This window comes from Buteo buteo, chromosome 6, assembly GCF_964188355.1.
Source record: "Buteo buteo chromosome 6, bButBut1.hap1.1, whole genome shotgun sequence".
Classification (NCBI taxonomy): Eukaryota; Metazoa; Chordata; class Aves; order Accipitriformes; family Accipitridae; genus Buteo; species Buteo buteo.
In genome coordinates this window covers 51776992-51796032 of record NC_134176.1, presented here as the reverse complement: position 1 = coordinate 51796032, position 19041 = coordinate 51776992, and the positions used below count along the sequence as shown (strand labels likewise).

At 40.4% G+C, this 19041-nt stretch overlaps 1 protein-coding gene across 1 annotated transcript; it reads left to right on the top strand.

Moving 5' to 3' along the window:
- Positions 1-358: 358 nt before the first annotated feature.
- Positions 359-17726, top strand: LRRC4C (leucine rich repeat containing 4C). Its single transcript, XM_075031125.1, has 2 exons — positions 359-433; positions 15102-17726. Exon 2 carries the CDS (start codon positions 15144-15146, stop codon positions 17058-17060), a length of 1917 nt encoding a protein of 638 aa, XP_074887226.1. The 5' UTR covers positions 359-433; positions 15102-15143; the 3' UTR covers positions 17061-17726.
- Positions 17727-19041: the final 1315 nt, after the last annotated feature.

The window sequence follows — 19041 nt, the reverse complement described above, 5'->3', positions numbered from 1 at the left end:
TGAATTTCATATTGATGTAATAATAAGTTGAATTTGGCCAGTGATTTCAATAAGCAAGCTATAAGCAGCCTATGTAGAGAAGCTATTCCATTGCATAAATGTATATTCATAAATTTTATAACTATGTCTACATGAAAATATGAAGTAATCTATTATTTTTCTCTATAAGACTTGTCGCAGTGTGAAGTTTCAGAGAGATAACGTCTTCTCTGTCTTTATCATTTATGATTCTTGGATCTTCGGTCATAGGCTTGCCAAGCTGGTGAAGAGGGCTTTAAACTAAAGTTGCCGGGGGAGGGGAACCTCAATCCATCCCGCTCCTACCAGTTTGATGCCAGTGCCAGCAATAGATGCCCAGAGCCTGGAGAGGGATCCCAGGTCAGCAGGAGAGCACCTGAAGAACAGCACTGAGGAATTCCAGCCACTCCAGCCAGTAAGTCGGCTTCATCGGGGCCCAACTTAAATGCCTCTGTGCAAACACACGTAGCGTGGGGAATAAACAGGAGGAGGTACAGATGCGCACACACCTGCAGGGCTGTGATCTTATTGGCATCACGGAGATGTGGAGGGATGGCTCCTATGAGGGATGGAAGGATACAGGCTCTTTAGGAAGGACGGGCAGGGAGGATGAGGAGGGGATGTCACCCTCCATGTCAGTGACCAGCTGGAGTGCATGGAGCTCCGCCTGGGGATGGATGAGGAGCCGACCGAGAGCTTATGGGTCAGGATTAAAGGGAGGGCAGGGACAGGTGACATTATAGTGGGGATGTGCTACAGGCCACCCGACCAGGAAGACCAAGCAGATGAGGCCCTTTATAGAAAGACAGGAGCAGCCTCATGTTCACAAAGCCTGGTCCTCATGGGGGACTTCAGCCACCCTGATATCTGTTGGAGGGATGACACGGCAGGACATAAGCAGTCCAGAAGGTTCCTGGAATGTATTGATGATAACGTCCTTCTTCAAGTGATAGAGGAGCCAACGAGGAGAGGTGCTATGCTGGATCTTGTTCTCACCAACAAGGAGGGACTGGTGGAGGAATGTGAAGCTCAAGGGCAGCGTTGGCTGCAGTGACCCAGAGATGGAGTTGAAGGTCCTTAGAGCAGCAAGGAGGGCGCACAGCAAGCTTACAATCCTGGGCTTCAGGAGACCCTCTTCAAGGATCTGCTTGGTAGAGTAGCATGGCATAAAGCCCTGGAGGGAAGAGGGGGCCCAAGAAAGCTGGTTAATATTCAAGAATCACCTCCTCCAAGCTCAGGAGCGATGCATCCCAACAAAAAAGAAGGCAAAAACTCCAGGAGGGCTGCATGGATGAACAAGGAGCTCTGCGACAAACTCAAACACAGAAAGGAAGCCTACAGAGGGTGGAAGCAGGGACAGGTAGCCTGGGAGGAATACAGAGAAATTGTCCGAGCAGCCGGGGATCAGGTTGGGTAAGCTAAAGGCCTGATAGAATGAAATCTAGCCAGGGACATCAAGGGCAACACAAAAAGCTTCCATAGGTGCGTCAGTGATAAAAGGAAGACTAGGGAAAATGTGGGCCCTCTGCGTATGGAAGGGGGAGACCTGGTTACCTAGGACATGGAGAAGACTCTGGTACCCAATGACTTTTTTGCCTCAGTTTTCACCAGCAAGTGCTCCAGCCACACCGCCCGAGACACGGAAGGCAAAGGCAGGGACTGGGAGAGAGAAGAACTGCCACACTGAAGGAGAAGATCAGGTTTGAGACCATCTAAAGAACCTGAAGGTGCACAAGTCCGTGGGACCTGATGAGAGGCATCTGTGAGTCCTGAGGGAACTGGCGGAAGAATTAGCTAAGCCACTATCCATCATATTTGAGAAGTCATGGCAGCCCAGGGAAGTTCCCACTGACTGGAAAAGGGGAAACATGACCCCCATTTCAAAAAGGGAAAAAAAGAAAACCCAAGGAACTACAGGCCAGTGGATTTCACCTCTGTGCCCGGCAAGATCATGGAGCAGATTGTTCTGGAAACTATGCTAAGGCACATGGAAAATAAGGACGTGATTGATGACAGCCAACATGGCTTCACTAAGGGCAAATCGTGCCTGACAAATTTGGTGGCCACCTATGACAGGGTTCCAGCATTGGCGAATAAGGGGAGAGCAACAGACGTCATCTACCTGGACTTGTGCAGAGCATCTGACACTGTCCTGCATGACATCCTTGTCTCTAAATTGGAGAGACATGGATCTGATGGATGGACCACTTGGTGGATAAGGAATTGACTGGATGGTCGCACTCAGAGAGTTGTGGTCAATAACTCGATGTCTGAGTGGAGACCGGTGACGAGTGGTGTTCCTCAGGGATCGGTATTGGGACCAGGACTGTTTAATACCTTTGTTGGTGACATGGACAGTGGGATTGAGTGCACCCTCAGCAAGTTTGCCGACAACACCGAGCTGTGTGGTGCGGTCGACACGCTGGATGGAAGGGATGCCATCCAGAGGGACCTGGACAGGCTTGAGAGGTGGGCCTGTGCGGACCTCATGAAGTTCAACAAGGCCAAATGCAGGATCCTGCACATGGTTTGGGGCAATCCCAAGCGCAAGTACAGGCTGGGTGATGAGTAGACTGAGAGCAGCCCTGCAAAGAAGGACTTGGGGGAATTAGTGGATGAAAAATTGAATATGAGCCAGCAGTGTGTGCTTGCAGCCCAGAAAGCCAATCACATTCTGGGCTGCATCAAGAGAAGCAGGACCAGCAGGTCAAGGGAGGTGATTCTACCCCTCTAATCAGCTCTCCTGAGACCCCACCTGGAGTATTGTGTTCGTCTGTGGGGTGTGCAACATAAGAAAGACATGGACCTGCTCGAGCAGGTCCAGAGTAGGGCCATAAAGATGATCAGAGGGCTGGAGCACCTTCCCTATAAGGACAGGCTGAGAGAGTTGAGGTTGTTCAGCCTGGAGAAGAGAAGGTTCTAGGGAGACCTTATAGCAGCCATCCGGTACCTGAAGGGAGCCTACAAGAAAGCTGGAGAGGGACTTTTTACAAGGGCATGTAGTCATAGGAGAAGGGATAATGGCTTTAAACTGAAAATGGGTAGATTTAGATTAGGTTTAAGAAAGTTCTTTACTGTGAGGGTGGTGAGGCACTGGAACAGGTTGCCCAGAGAAGCTGTAGATGCTCTATCCCTGACAGTGTTCAAGGCCAGGTTGGATGGGGCTTGGAGCAACCTGGTCTAGTGGAAGGTGTCCCTGCCCATGGCAGGGGGGTTGGAACTAGATGATCTTTAAGGTCCCTTCCAACCCAAACCATTCTAGGATTCTATGATTCTACGATTTATGGATAGTCTGGACAGAAAGAGAATAACTCATATAATTTGCCACTTTCTCACAAACTCCTTTGGAGCCTTTGATTTTCACCAAGCTGCATTGAAAGCTTTCTTTTTTAATGATAACTTTTCCAGGCACATATACATTATCAGTTCTTGAATCAGTCCATATATTCTGCAAAGATATGCACTATGTTTTGGATACCTCAGAAAAACATGATACTGGATTGTGCTAGTGCCTTATTTCAGCACATGTAGAAACAAAATGTGCATTATTAATGAGTTACTTCAGAATTAATTTAGCTTTTGAATAAAATGAAAAGTGGTTAAAGTAAAAATACAGAATTATTTTTGTTTGCAGTGTTCAAAGTAGATGACACGGTTATAAAATTTGACTTAGTTAAATTTCTTTGGTTTTGCTTCCAGTCTTGACTAAGCTGTCAAGGGAAAGGATGGTTTTTACCTGTGAGGGTAAAATTCATATGTAGTCTTATATGTACTTGTATGACCCTATGACTATGCTTTATACAAACATATTTGGGGGTTAATGCACTTATTATTGGAATTTAGTAATTAAAACATTAGCAATTAGTCACTTCAGAGTGAAACTGGTGCATGCCAGCTTTCAAAAGTACTCTGGTACATGAAACATCATCAGTCCTTTACTAGGTCAGAAACAGATGTCTGTGGCAGAAGGACTGACACACTTGAGAGTATATGGTAATAGCAAATGGGAAAGGTGGAGTTCATATTATCCTGGACTGGTGCAATGGTGCCAGAAAATACTTTGCCTAGTTGTATGTGAAACAGTTATAAACCTCTTGACTATTACCCTCTTCCCCTTCCTTCTTCGGCTAGTGACGATAGTGTCCTGAATGTGAACTGTTGTACTTTTTCAAGTGATTTGCATCTTCCTAGTTGGATAGCCCCAAATGATAATGAATTTGAAACATCACATTTTGCCACTTGTACAGTTCTGTGGTAGGAATTTTCTTTCAGGTTGTTCTAAGCATTTATAGTTAAAAATCACTTCAGGGCTTGCCAAGACCCTGTCTGACATGAGGCTTATATAAAAGCTTTCCTGTGGGCAAGGATCAGAAGATCATAGCACACATACTGGAAAGCCTTGCCAAGAGGAAGCTTCGAGAACAGTTTACAGGGAAAAGGTGACAGTAGGTTCCCAGGAGTCCCTGCCCATTCCCACTGCAGGAGGGATTGGGCTGGGTCCCAGGTGATCCACACCAGCATCTGTGGCCTGTTCTTTGGGTAGAATTGAGGAACACTTCTCATGAGATGTCCAATGAGTTTCAAGAAGGAATAGCATAGCAAACATCATAAATCGTCATTTCAAACTTGCAATGTATTTCTTTAGACTTGCCAGCTATAGTGTCAACAGCTTGTGGCAGATACTTCATAATACAGACCAAACTAGACAGCATCTGAATACAGTCCTGTAGGAGAAGGAATGAAAGAAAGGGTACGCAGGTGAAATGACCCAATTAGGGTATTTAATGCGTTTCTGGAAGGTGTGCAAATACTATGATAAGAAGAGTAATGCAGGAATCTGTAGAATAGGACAGAACATCTTCTAATATTTAATCAAACTGAGTTTTAAATGTCATGGCATGTTGGTCTTCTAATTTAATATGTAGATAAAGTTCACATTCTGGTGGAAATGCGATTCAGGAGTTCTGGGTCCCTGTACTGCCTCTGCTGCTGACACCTTTCATTATAGTATATCCACTTGGACTCTTGCGGACTGCTGTGAGCAAGATTCATCCATGCTCCGCGTGGATGCAGACTCTGTCTTTGTGCTCTTAGGGCCAGGCTGGAGCAGCACTGGGAGGCACATTAGCCTGGGGTCAGCAAAAAGCTAACGGTTGCTACATGGCTATTATGGCTACTTGGAGCAACACGCATTGCATCTGGTCAGCGTGGAGTGTGAAGCTCATGTTTGCAAAGCATCATGTAGACACATGCGAAATTTTGCCAGCTGATTTAATCCATTCTTCAGCCATAAACTACCGTAATATTATCTATCTTCTTTCCAGAGGCCTTGTGAGGATGTGTTTATGTTTGAGGTCTTATTAAGGTGATCCAATCAAGGATGGGTCATTGCCAAAACTCCCATTGTATGCAAAGGGCCCTGGGGCCCCTGCGTTCACGCAGCTCCCAACAGCAAAAGTCTCAGGTCAAAGTTTGTTGTTCAGAACCAGGAAAATACTTGTAAGTAGTTGTTATAGTCCCTCTGAGTCATCACATAGTTTCACTCTTCATTTTATTTCACTAGCTGCCTCCTAAATTGGATCGAAACATTTTCCCAATTGTAATATTTAAAGGTGTACAAATACTGTATGCAAGAGCACCTGTGACCTATTCATTGCCCAGCAGTGATAGATCTGGTAATAATGTGCTTGCTATTCTGGCTGTGCTGCACTTTGGTAACACCTAGGGTTTAATTGAAATACACCCTGACCTTGGTTTTGTTCATGAGGCATAGAGTGGACATAATTGCTAGGAATCTACTGAGGGATATTACAGCAAAATGTCATATTACTAATTTTGGCTCCTCACACCCTTTTGAAAAAAAAAAAAAAAAATCACAAATCTCAGTAAACAACAGTGTGCTGCAGTTTCATAGAAGTCCTAAAACAAGTAATTTTCCAAAAAATTAACTTCTTATATTTCTCTGTACCTATTTTTTCTCTCAAAACACTATCGCAGTATGATAATTGCATTGCCCCTAACAGTTTCATATTCCTTCATAATTAAATAAACAGCTTGTAAATTGCAGACCACAAAATGCCTGTGTTCCACTCTTACCTTAAGGGGTTTCCATAGTTACCAAGGACAAGAAGTTTAACTATCATTTGCCAGAGTTGAGGCTATTTACAGCCTTAACTTTTTATCTCATGTCTCTTTGTCTCTTTGTTTATTAACACAATGAGGGAGTAATTTGGACTCAGTTAGCCACTACAGATGCAGTGATGCAAAATGGACTCCCTAAAGTTACCAAGGTTATGAAATACCTATCAAGCACTTCTCCAACTCGACATCAAATAATTCAGACCTTAAAAAAGGAAAACACCTTTCTTGACACAGCATTACATCATGATAGTATTTAAGCAGGTACCTATTTTAATTCATATCCCCAAAAACATTTGTGCAGATTTTGCGTGGCTGCTTTAATATAATTCCCTTTCATCCCTCAGTCTCCTCTGTTTTACATATTACAAAATGCATTTGGAAAAACTGCACTTGTTAAGGCACAAACTTGATTTTTTTTATGCCACTGAAATGGACAATCCTCTGATTTGCTAATCTCAAAATAATCTTAAAATCTTTCTAAATTACTTCAAATTTTACCAGAGTGTCTCTGTTGCCAAAGTACAGAAACTACTACGGATCCACAACTGCATTATATATTCATCAAACTAAAATATTTCTGTCCTCTAGTTTATATTATCTACTGAGGTCAAGAGCTCAGCAAGGCTCAAAGGATGATTTGCATGGGTAACAAGAATATTCAGCATTATCATATTCAGTAGACAAATGCACATATTGTAATTTAGGAAAGGATGTTTTGGGCTTTAAAAACTAGACTCCAATTTTCTAAGATTAGGATGAAACTTTCGTAAGGGCAAGTATATACTGTAATTGCCAATTTTTTTTTTTGTTGCTCTTCATTGTACTGACTATATTTGTATATTCATACTTAGACTGTGGTGTTCTGATCTGACATTTTCTACATCTGTTTTTATAGTTTGTGAGTAGGGAGAAAATTTTGGAAGGAATCAGGGCTAACATCTTGGTTTCCATCAGCCTTGCACTTTTTTTGTCTTTGCGTCTTTTGAAAGACACAATATTTTAATATTTCATATACTTAACCTGCAGATTTTTTCCTGCTAATTTGAAATTTTGTAGTATGTTGTTGCAAAGGATGTTAATTTATACAGTTTAATGCTTCCATGTAAAAAATTTTATAATGGTCTACCAGACCAAAACTACTTTGTTTGAAATGAAGTATCACTGTAGTACCTTTAAACAGATGTTATCTTAAATCACTACTAGTCTGCTAAAACCAAAGTAATGCTACAGTGTTTCAAAATCATGACCCCACTGTGACAGGAGTCAAAATTACATTGTTTTGGAGCAGTGCTTTAGAACATTATATAATTTTTTATTAAGGGTTGTTTTTGTACTAATTTTGTTGTTGTTCACAGATGCTTTCTGAATGGGGATCTGTGATTTCACTTTGATAGTAAACCAAAAAGGGATTAAGAAAGCATCCTTTCAATAGTTATAGATATACTGCAGTTTAATTGTTGCTCACTGAGGTATTTGTGGCGTAAGATAGTGAAATCCTGAAGGTGCTTGTCTGACTTCCCCTTCTATCATGGTTGGCACATGAGATGTAGTGACATGCTGCTGTAATTAAAAGAATTTTGTTATCAGGGCTATTGTAAAATGTCTTCTGTACAGTAGCCTGTTTCTCCCTGCATAAATATCTGTCCAGAAAAATATAGAAGATGAAACAAACAAAAAAGGTTCAGAGAAACTGTGTTTTATCAACTGAATTAGTGAAGTGAGAAGAGCAAAATGGGACTTGAATAACCCAAGGGATCAGTGATGAGGTAGAAAAGCTTTTTACCTTTATGTAATTGGTTTGAATCGAGCCCAAGTCAATACAGAACAAAAGTTCCTAATGTCTACATGGGGTCTCAAGAAAATGAATCCAAATTAACTTTGAAAAGGGACTAGCTAAACTACATTATGTTCTTTTATGGACACTCTTAATTGAAATTACTGTGGCCTTGATTCAATTTAACTTAAATTAAATTCTAAATAAGAGTGTCCACACAAAGATTTAATGCAATATAATTAACCCACTTTAAAAGTTAATTCCAATTAAATTTCTAGAATGTTTCTGGGTGGACTAGTACCAAGCTGTATTGTGGTGGCTTTTATGAAAGAATTTAAGTTAGTTCATCATGAATGCTTCATAAATTGCTCCTCTTCATACCACTATGAGCAGTCTGAACAGAGATTAGGACTGTTTTGTCCTCTTCACTCTTTGGGTGACATCCAGGGAAAGGTCAGTAAAGAAGTCAAATAATTCCTCTTAATAAAAATAAGTATGTCCTAAAGAAATATCCATTACATAGTCTGATGTTTCTTATGATTTTCCTGTAAAATTAGCAAATGTTATGAGTTGTACTGAGGATACAAAGTGCAAACGATGCTTAGAAGTAAAAGAATATTTATAAATAAAGGGACATACCAGACTGATTTAGCTTAAAACACTGTGAAAACTCTTAATTTCCAGCTAAAATGCAAGTATTTTTGCCTGGACCATCACGCACTAAAATTCTCATTTTTAAAATGTCTCTTTCATGTTCATTTCTGTTACCTGAAGTTAAGGAGAAAATTTTAAACCTTAGAAAGACATGAGAGAGGAAACATGAAATCAGGCTGGAAAATGAGGGGTGTGAAATAAAGCTGTTTTCTGTATAACAAAATGAAAGAAAAGAAGAAAAAGGCAGACTGGGTCAAACTCATCCTTGATTGAACTCCCCTGAAATCAATGGTGATTCAGGAGGATTGAATGTGTCCAATCACATTTAGGTCTTTGAGGTCAGTGTCTTAGTGATTCAGCTGAGTCTTAAAAGGCTTGCAGAAGAGAACTGGGAAGTATCTGTGGTACAGCAATATCCACTCTGCCTCCTACACTTACACGCTTCAAGGGGCCATAGAAAATCCTGACTGTGTCCCAGAGCGAAATGGTGAAACATGCAAAGAGGAGAATAATTTGCATTGTGAGTTTTTTGATTTATCTGGTCTCATGAGTAATCAGTTTGCATTGCAGGGCTGCCTATCTAGCCCTCTTTGGCCTCTGCTGTACTTAACTAAAAATAAAATAAAACCCAAATAGATAAAAGCTGCTGGGCTTTGAAACCTCCCAGGTTTTTAGGCATTATTGCAATAGCTCCCTAAACTGTTGTTGAGACTTTTAAAGTCCTATAGCAGTGAAAAGGGAAAACTGATTTTTAAGAATGGAGGAAAAGATACACAGCTATATAGCTGCGGTGATGGGTTTTCACTGTAAAACTGTCTGTTTGAAAAAACCCAAACACCTTAGACAGGAGCCAATCTGTGAGAAAAAAAAAAAGATGAGGAAGAGAAAGATGTGAGATCTACTGTAACCCAGTTTCCCGATTTTGCATGATGGCTATTGTGAAGCTCGATTAAGGACGTAGCATGTGTTCCTTTGTGGGTAGCAAAGACATTCAATGGAGAAGACGACTGGTGTCATTGTACTGGATATATGGGCAGGGAACAGCACGCAGAGTGTTTGTACTTCTCTTGAACCAAAAGCTCTGGTCCTTGGGGGTTCAGCCAGGTGGAAAGGAATTTCAGGACAGAAGAGGCAGGGACGGGAGCAGGAAGGTACGGCGAGTGAATCCCCAGCAACGTGGTTCCATCAGCCCAACCCCTGCCAGCCGTATGGGGACGCGCATCGGAGGCTGCGGGAGCATTTGCAGAGCAGATGTCGGTAGAGGATTTCTGACCCCGGCGGAGCTCCCTGCCCACAGTTTGGTCTCTGTTCGGGGACGAGGGTTTACCCTCGTGTGTTTCAGTATTTTGCGGAGTTAAAACATATTGTGAGCTTGTCTCCTGGTATCTACACTGAAGTTCCCTTGGCTTCCTCTGCTGGTGTTGCTGCCAAAAGGGGATCAGTCTCAGGCCCTGAGAGTGTTCACAGTTCCTGAAAAGAGAGTCAAAAGAGTCACTTCTGCATAAGGTCATCCTGGGATTTAGACCTATTTTTATTGCTGTCCTCAGTGCTCTCTTCCATACAGAAACTATTTTCAATTCTCCGATGCTGCTACTACTGGAAGAGACTTCCCAGCATAATTAGCTGCTTGACGCACCTAGCTCCTCTTCATATGTTTGGAAATCTGCCATTTAATTTGCAAATGTAGAGTGGCTTGTTTACTAAAAAATGCAGATATCTTTGCAAAGGGCTTTTCCTCTCAAAAACCTCTTGAAAAGGGTGTGATGTACAGCATACCTAACTGTGCTATATAAAGTGAAGCAAAGGTGCGTTTTCTGAATGCATCCACGTATTTGTCGACTTGAAAAAAGTTGTAAAAAGTGATCTGAATGCCCCTCATCCCAAAGTTTTCCCCACATGGCTGAGGGAGAGTTGTGATGATTTAATTGTGCTTTAGTTGAGATTTAACTGTGATGTCCTTGTGATGATTTAATCACCTGATAAATGCTGTCTATATTTTCAGTGCAGTGACATATAGCGTGACAGCTCATTTTTTTAATGGCAGATGTACAGCACCAACCAAAGTGTGTTAGATCGTGCTGTATCACAAACCATATACTGGGATAAAGCCACGGCCTTTGCACTGCACCGCTCCACTGCTGAGATAGTTAATCACAGACTCACAGACTAGACAGAAAGCTAAGTATGAGTTGCCACCAGCAACTAAATTGCTAGTGATCCAGCTAAGGGTCAGTGGAGCTTGGGAAAATATCTTCGCCACCTGCCATACCTCATTAGGTGGATCTTTGGGAATGGTGTAGAAGTTCTCTTTTGTAATCAAAGCCCACCATTACAGGAGAATCCTTCAGAGATCAGAGTGAGTATAGTCACTTTCTCCTGGTAAAATAACGGAGAGATCAAAGTACATCAGGCCTAAGACCTAATTACAAAAAAAATAGAAAAACGAATTGTGGGTTCCATTACAATGCCCATAAGGAAGACATCTCTGCATACACGTTTGGCAGAGTTACCTTTCAATAGCATAACTACTGCATCCTTCAAGCTGTCCCTAAGGAGAGCTGCACTGTGCATATCTGCAGAGGTAGAGTAGCTTTGTCATTCCTTGCTTCGTCTTCTGCATTGGATCTGAAGAGGGCAATGCTTTTTGCTCAAAGGAAAATGTGTAGTACATCGAGACTAAGTATCGGATAACCTATAGAGAGGAGAACATGCATATCAAACGTCAATTTGAAAAAAGGTGTTTGAGTTCTGTGGAAATAGAACACAAAACAAATAACTCTCCATATATGTATATGTATGTCTCCATGGCCATGAAGAGAATATACATTACTGTACTAAAATGGCAGATGGTATATGCTTTGGTAATTAGGGCAATGCCACAGACAGGCTTAAGGTCATGTTTGGAAACACATTTAATAATTGTATGGTGTCTGGGGAGCTGACAATGAAGTAAGGAAATTCTTTGCATTTTAAACTACATTTTAAATCTATACAGCAGAGGGCACTAGTGTTATTGAATTGACCATAGAGTTGATATTTTGGTACTAGAAAAATGAAGGGGGAAAAAAAATCGCTTAGAAGAAAAAGAGGTGTCAACAAAGACTAAAGAAGCTGGTTGATGGTCTGTGTTCCATGTGTGGATTTATAAAGCTAAACCTTCATGTGTCTCTAGCATAATAGCCAGATATTGAATAGCAAATTACTCTAGTACAGAGTTCCAGATGGGTCTTTATGTAAAGCCCATTAAAATATTTCCATAATGTTCTTCAAGGCTTTAAATGAATTTTCCATTGTGGTTTTGTGTGGGCTAATTTTTTTCCAGGGTATTTCCAGGGTATTTATGATTTTAAATTACCCTGATGTGAAACGACTGCACTAAGACTTCCTGAATACTTAAGCTCTGAACTATGGAAAACCACCAGTATAAAAGAGAGGACCTTTTTAATACATTCCTACTGCCACTAGGAATCTCACTGCAGTATGTTAGCCTCACACAAGGCTCACCAGTTGGAAGTGTGCGTTTGCAAGTCACTGCCTAGCATATTTTCTGCTGGTCATGGTGGCTTTTTTGAATCATCAGCTCCCCTATACTTTAGCAGCACCAAGCACAGTTAGTGTGATCTCATGCTACATACTGCATTTTGCTTCCTGTGTTACCAGAGATGAGGGAAATAAGTTTAGTAGTGTAAATAAATCCAGAGTTAAATCAAATGGTGGCTACAAAAGCTAAGGTTTGCTCTTGCTACCTTTCAGAAAACATTCCAGAGGAATGGCAATATAGATCTTCTATACTTACATATTAAACAAAATACAGCTTAGACATAGAAAAATCAACCACACCAACACATGAAAACGTATCTAGAACTTTCCATCTACATCTCACAAAATGGTGATCCTGTCTTCAAAATTATACACTCAGAGCAGCTAATAAGTAGTCAGTGACCAAGCTGGTATTTGAAGTATACACAGATTTGAATTTTGCAGAAACCTGAGGGCTGCAGAATTTCCTGAGAGTCTTTGACAGGTCATAGTTCTGAGGCATATGTTTGATTGAGACATCCCTAGCACAGGACAGGGGAAAAAGGTAAACGTAAAAGCCTTGGGCAATTTTGGCCTTCAGCACAAGGAAAGAGCTGTTCTATGTGACTGATTCATTGTTTGAGTCAATAACCAAAAATGGGATGAATATAGGGAATTTATTTTAAGAAGAAAAGCAAAAATATTTCTTTTTGCAACTGAAACATGGAAACATTTTGGTTTGGGTTGAACAATTTTTGCTAATCAGTCTCATAACTGGATAATTTATTTGTTATAATGAAGTAATGTATTCAAGTAAAATGTTTTTATCTTTTTTTTCTTACCCATGGAGCATATGTGTATTGATGGAAAGGGAAGATTTGCTGGATAAGGGAGTAGGTGAAGGGAGTGGTGGTTCCAGTGAAGACAATAACATTGTACCAGTGCAACGGTAAAATAATTGGTTTGGTGTGTTTCTGTAATCTGTTTTATTACTTGTTAATGGAATTCATTATTCAGTCCAAGTCCTTAGGGGTTAAGTTTTAGAAGAATTTAAAAAATGAGAAAAGAAAGGAAAGACAAATCTACTGAATAAAAAAAAACAACTAGTGACAAACAAAAATGCTAATACAATCACATTAACTATCACAGAAGATGGTTAATTACTATTCAACAGCAAAATCCATGGATCACAGATATCTCCATCTCTCTACAGAGTTTCTCCATATATTGTGTTCAGCACCTCTGAAGAGTAAGCCTGCAGTAAAAAGGAAGGTGTATACAGCAGCCACCTCTCATCTAGTCTAGCACAGTATCCTAAACCCATGGAGCCGATGTTCCGAAGTACAGCTGTCGGCAGAGGGAAGGGATGGAGAGGTGGGAGCAGGAACATCTAACACTACAGCCACAGGGTTCTCCAGTCCTATGACAGTAGTGTAAGCCACAGAGAGAGAAGTTGAGTGACTTGCTCAAGGTTGCAAAACACATTAGTGTCATGAATCTTTCATAACGAGAATGATGTTTTATAAATAGCACTTACAGAGCAGATCAAAACCACAGATACAGCCCAGATTTTCCAATTCCCATTCACAGGTTTTTAACCATTATATTGGCTTTCTCTGCAGTAAATTATTAAAAGTGAGATGAGAACACTTGCTAGCTCTGAACCATTATAACAAGTTTAAAAAAAAATGCAGAAATGAATTCTCAAAAACACATTGTCTGAATATATAATTAGAAAAAAAGTCTTTCGTTAAATGAATTGCTGTGAAATGCAAGTTCATCTACTTTTTCCTGGTGTGTTTTTTTTAAAGCAAGATAGGGGTTTTTTTACACAAAATAAAACAATTCAGAGCCTGGAGTGGAAAACCGTTGCCTTATAGTATTTTGTTTTACTGAATACATGTATTATGCATCTGGGTGCTGTAGGTTATAAATATGCTTTAAGCTTGCTGTAATTTATAAGACTTCACTTTTGGCTGATTTATAGAAAATTTCATTAACCTCTACAACAGAGGGACCTTGCACTGAGCAGCAGATTGAAAATGAACTGAGGGCTGGGGGCTTTAAGAACTACCACAAATGAATCAGTACCGAAATTCTTAAAATGGTAATGATCATTTATAGTATAAAGGTCTTTTTTCCCCTTACAGTAAGATCTCTAGGGTTTTTTTAAAGGTGCCAATGAAACTGCCAACCCTGAAGCTACAGAGATATTTTTCAGCATTTAAAAGGCTATTCTTATTTCTGTGTTCAACACACATTTACTAATGAGTGTTTCTCTGCTGTTGGTGCCAAACAAAATAATTGAGGAGGAAATATCATGAAATTGGATGATGCTGTTTAACGGTATGGAAGAATTGATGCTCAGCATGTTTCTTTTGTATTTTTTTTTTTTTTTTAAATTTGAAATAGTCAAGATCTTGCCCTGACATTTGCATGACCTGCAACATTCAGTATTAAAGGCTTTACTTCTAGTTAAACTCCAATGCAGGACTCACATTTGTATAGGCAAAGATTTTCACCCGTACAAAACACGAGTCTCCACTCGCTCTTCTTAGTGTCTGTTGTCTTGTCTTAAAATGTATCAAGAAGGTTAATACCTTGAATAGTCTGAGGATTCCTATCTTACTCATTTTTGCCTTTTGAGGCCGTTGTCACTTCTTTCAACTCTCCCTCTTGAGTTAGAACATTTCTTTTAGGTATCCACTGTGGTTGAACTTGTTATCTGCCATCCAGCTACATGCTTTATACATTGGAATGAATAGGAAAAGCTAGTCTCTGGCTTTTTCTTATCTCATTGCCAGTTACAGCTGACATACATAGCTGTACAGGAAACAAAATATTAGCATTTCTACAGCTATTCTCACTACAGAGTTTCATGAAATTGGTAGAGTTGACTGAAAGGACCTGAGAAGTCTTTCTTTAGAGAGCACACTTAAAGATTTGAGATTAATTTAATGTTCTCCTTCTCCCTTTCTTTCTTTCTTTCTTTCAGGCTATTCAAACTCCAGAAGGACCAACACCAACTAAATTATGAATGTTGAACAAGATGACCTTACATCCACAGCAGATAATGATAGGTCCTAGGTTTAACAGGGCCCTATTTGACCCCCTGCTTGTGGTGTTGTTGGCTCTTCAGCTTCTTGTGGTGGCTGGTCTAGTGAGGGCTCAAACTTGCCCTTCTGTCTGCTCCTGCAGCAACCAGTTCAGTAAAGTGATTTGCGTACGGAAAAATCTGCGAGACGTGCCAGACGGCATCTCCACCAACACCCGGTTACTCAATCTCCATGAGAACCAGATCCAAATCATTAAAGTTAATAGCTTCAAGCATCTGAGGCACCTAGAAATCCTGCAGCTCAGCAGGAATCACATCAGAACAATTGAAATAGGGGCTTTCAATGGTCTGGCCAATCTCAACACTTTGGAACTCTTCGACAATCGTCTGACCACTATCCCAAATGGGGCTTTTGTATACCTGTCAAAACTGAAGGAACTGTGGTTGAGAAACAACCCCATTGAGAGCATCCCTTCTTATGCTTTTAACAGAATCCCTTCTCTCCGGAGGCTGGATTTGGGGGAATTGAAAAGGCTTTCATACATCTCAGAAGGTGCCTTTGAAGGTCTGTCCAACTTGAGGTATTTGAACCTTGCCATGTGCAATCTTCGAGAGATTCCTAACCTCACCCCGCTTGTAAAACTGGACGAGTTAGATCTTTCTGGGAATCACCTGACTGCCATCCGGCCAGGTTCTTTCCAAGGGTTAATGCATCTTCAGAAATTGTGGATGATACAGTCCCAGATTCAAGTGATAGAAAGGAATGCTTTCGATAACCTTCAGTCACTTGTAGAGATCAACCTGGCACACAACAATCTAACACTACTGCCTCACGACCTGTTCACGCCGCTCCGCCTAGAAAGGATCCACTTGCATCACAACCCTTGGAACTGCAACTGTGACATCCTTTGGCTCAGCTGGTGGATTAAAGACAAGGCACCCTCCAATACCGCATGCTGCGCCCGTTGCCACACACCTCCCAGTTTAAAAGGAAGGTACATTGGTGAGCTGGACCTGAATTACTTTACGTGTTACGCTCCAGTCATAGTGGAGCCACCAGCAGACCTCAACGTCACGGAAGGCATGGCTGCAGAGATGAAATGCCGGGCGTCAACCTCCCTGACCTCTGTCTCTTGGATTACTCCAAATGGATCCGTCATGACGCATGGGGCCTACAGAGTTCGGATTGCTGTGCTCAGTGATGGCACATTAAATTTTACAAAGGTAACTGTGCAAGACACAGGTTTGTATACATGCATGGTGAGTAACTCTGTTGGGAATACCACGGCTTCTGCCACGCTGAATGTGACTGCCCTGGATAACCCTGGTTACACATACTTTTCTACCGTCACAGTAGAGACTGTGGAACCTTCTCAGGATGAGGCACAGACCACAGAGCAGGTTGGGCCCACGCCAGTTACCAACTGGGAGACCACTAACATGACAACCTCACTCACTCCACAGAGCACAAGATCAACAGAAAAAACGTTCACCATTCCTGTGACGGACACAAACAACGGGATCCCGGGAATAGATGAGGTTATGAAGACTACCAAAATCATAATTGGTTGTTTTGTGGCTATCACTCTCATGGCTGCTGTGATGCTGGTAATTTTCTACAAAATGAGGAAACAGCATCACCGGCAGAACCATCATGCTCCAACGCGGACTGTAGAGATCATTAATGTGGATGATGAGCTTACAGGCGACACACCCATAGAGAGTCACTTGCCCATGCCAGCAATAGAGCATGAGCACCTAAATCACTATAACTCTTATAAGTCTCCTTTCAACCACACAACAACAGTTAACACAATAAATTCAATACACAGTTCAGTGCATGAACCGTTATTGATCCGAATGAACTCAAAAGACAATGTACAAGAGACTCAAATCTAAACCATTTATGACATTATGGGGTGGGGGTGGGGACAACAAAAGATGGTTTATAAAACAAATGACACAAATGACTGGGCTAAATCTACTGTTTCAAAAAAGTGTCTTTACAAAGAAAAAGAAATTTATTTATTAAAAATTCTATTGTGATCTAAAGCAGACAAAATTATGTGTATTCCTCAGAACCTGGTTTTGCTGCACTTATTTACCCTCCTCGTTCCCCTTTTCCTCCCCAGCCTACCCTGATTCCCATTTGCCATATTTTTCATAGGAGATCTTGATTCCCTAAAAGAACTGGTCTAGGAAATTTTGTAAGAATTCTGTTACACTTTGGGAATTTTTATGGTGAATTCTAGTGGTGAGATTCGGACTATTTTGTCACTTTTTCTCTTTTTTTCTTTTGTTTTCTCATGCCCTTTTTGAAATCATTCAGTAGAGAATGGAATAATAACAGCAACTTTACAAGTGAGAAAAACAAAGAAGCAAACCTTTTTTTTTCCATGTAATGATTTGCTCTGTATTTACTGAAAGCACGGTTCTGTGAAAAAATGGAAGAAAAAGTAAAAACAAAACAAAACAAAACAAAAACCACCCCAAGAAATTAATTTACTTGTGAAAACCTATAAAACCCATGATCTTTTAAACAATTCTAGAACCAGAATTTGTAGTTCAAACACTAAACTAAGATTATAAATAAAATATTGTTTTTTTCTGTACTTGGACATAGCTCATTTTTAGTGTGGCTTTAAACATCAAAAGTTTGTTAAAATTCTTACGATATTCTGCTGTGATGTTCCAAAACACAATCACTTTAAAGAGAACAATTAAACCACTTTGGATCATTACTGAAGAATAGCATAGTTTTCGTTTTAGTTTATGTAAGCAGCCTACTGGCAAACAAGGGTGTTTGACTTTTAATGCAAGATTAAGATCATTCCTTCTAATGGTGTTTTCAATTATCTCTATTATATCTCAAGATGTATTTCACAATGCCAGGAAAAGTTTTGCGAGGAGTTTCAGTTATCACTGAATTTATTAGACAAAGGTGAAAAGTTTGTTGTGTTTTTTGTTATATATATATATATAAAACTGTCAATAAGAAAATTCATCTTTATATCAAAGCTAGTGGTTTCCAGTTCTGTTGTTCTGGGACTCCTAGACATAGATATGAAATACGTTTCGCTGTCTATGATACCTATAATCAGAGCTGTATCCCTATGTGCAAAATGAAATCAAAATGCCGTTATCGGAGTAACTCACAGGAAGAAGTCTGAGGATTTTGGTTTAGAAAAACAGAAAGAACAGAGTCAGCCAAATCAGAGGAGGGTGTAGGTTACTGTAATTTGCATGACAGTTAGACTCCCTGTAGAGTAACCAGTTTACATTAATTTAAACTGAGACTCGTTTACCAATAGGAAATGTACACTCTTTTCCTTTCTCTTTATATATGTTCTCTGGATTTAGCTTATTGGTATAGGAATGGTGTATACCTTGCAAGCTGAAAGCTAAAAGGAAGGCTTTGCATAAGAAAACCAGCTTCAGGACACTCTTCTTCCAAGTAGAAGTTCTGCCAAATTAAACTACTTTATGCATTGGCAACTGAATAGAAGCATTTTAAGATGATTTAGATTAGGAAAAAGAATCATATATATAATCTCTGAATGTCTTTTCACCTATTTTCTTCCTTAACCACCTTTACTGTGAGTTTTCAGGATCCTGTGCCAGGTAAATATTGTTCTTAGTTCTTATCAAAATCTCTTTGGAGCTTTCTAGTATGCAACAGCATGCAGGATGAAGACCCTACTGAAGAGTGTACTTCTATTCTGTAAAATTAAGGAGGAATTTCTGCTAGGTTGAGGGGGTAAATATCGCTTGTTGGATGCACAGTTCTGAAGGTTGCAGGCGAATTTTGTAGTAAGAAGGCCTGATGTAAAGAGGACACAGTGGAGATAGGTGATGATGAATCACACCCTGCAAGGAGTCT

Bases quoted from the DNA above. Each gene is read 5' to 3' on its own strand.
- LRRC4C (XM_075031125.1), top strand. From the start codon at position 15,144: ATGTTGAACAAGATGACCTTACATCCACAGCAGATAATGATAGGTCCT.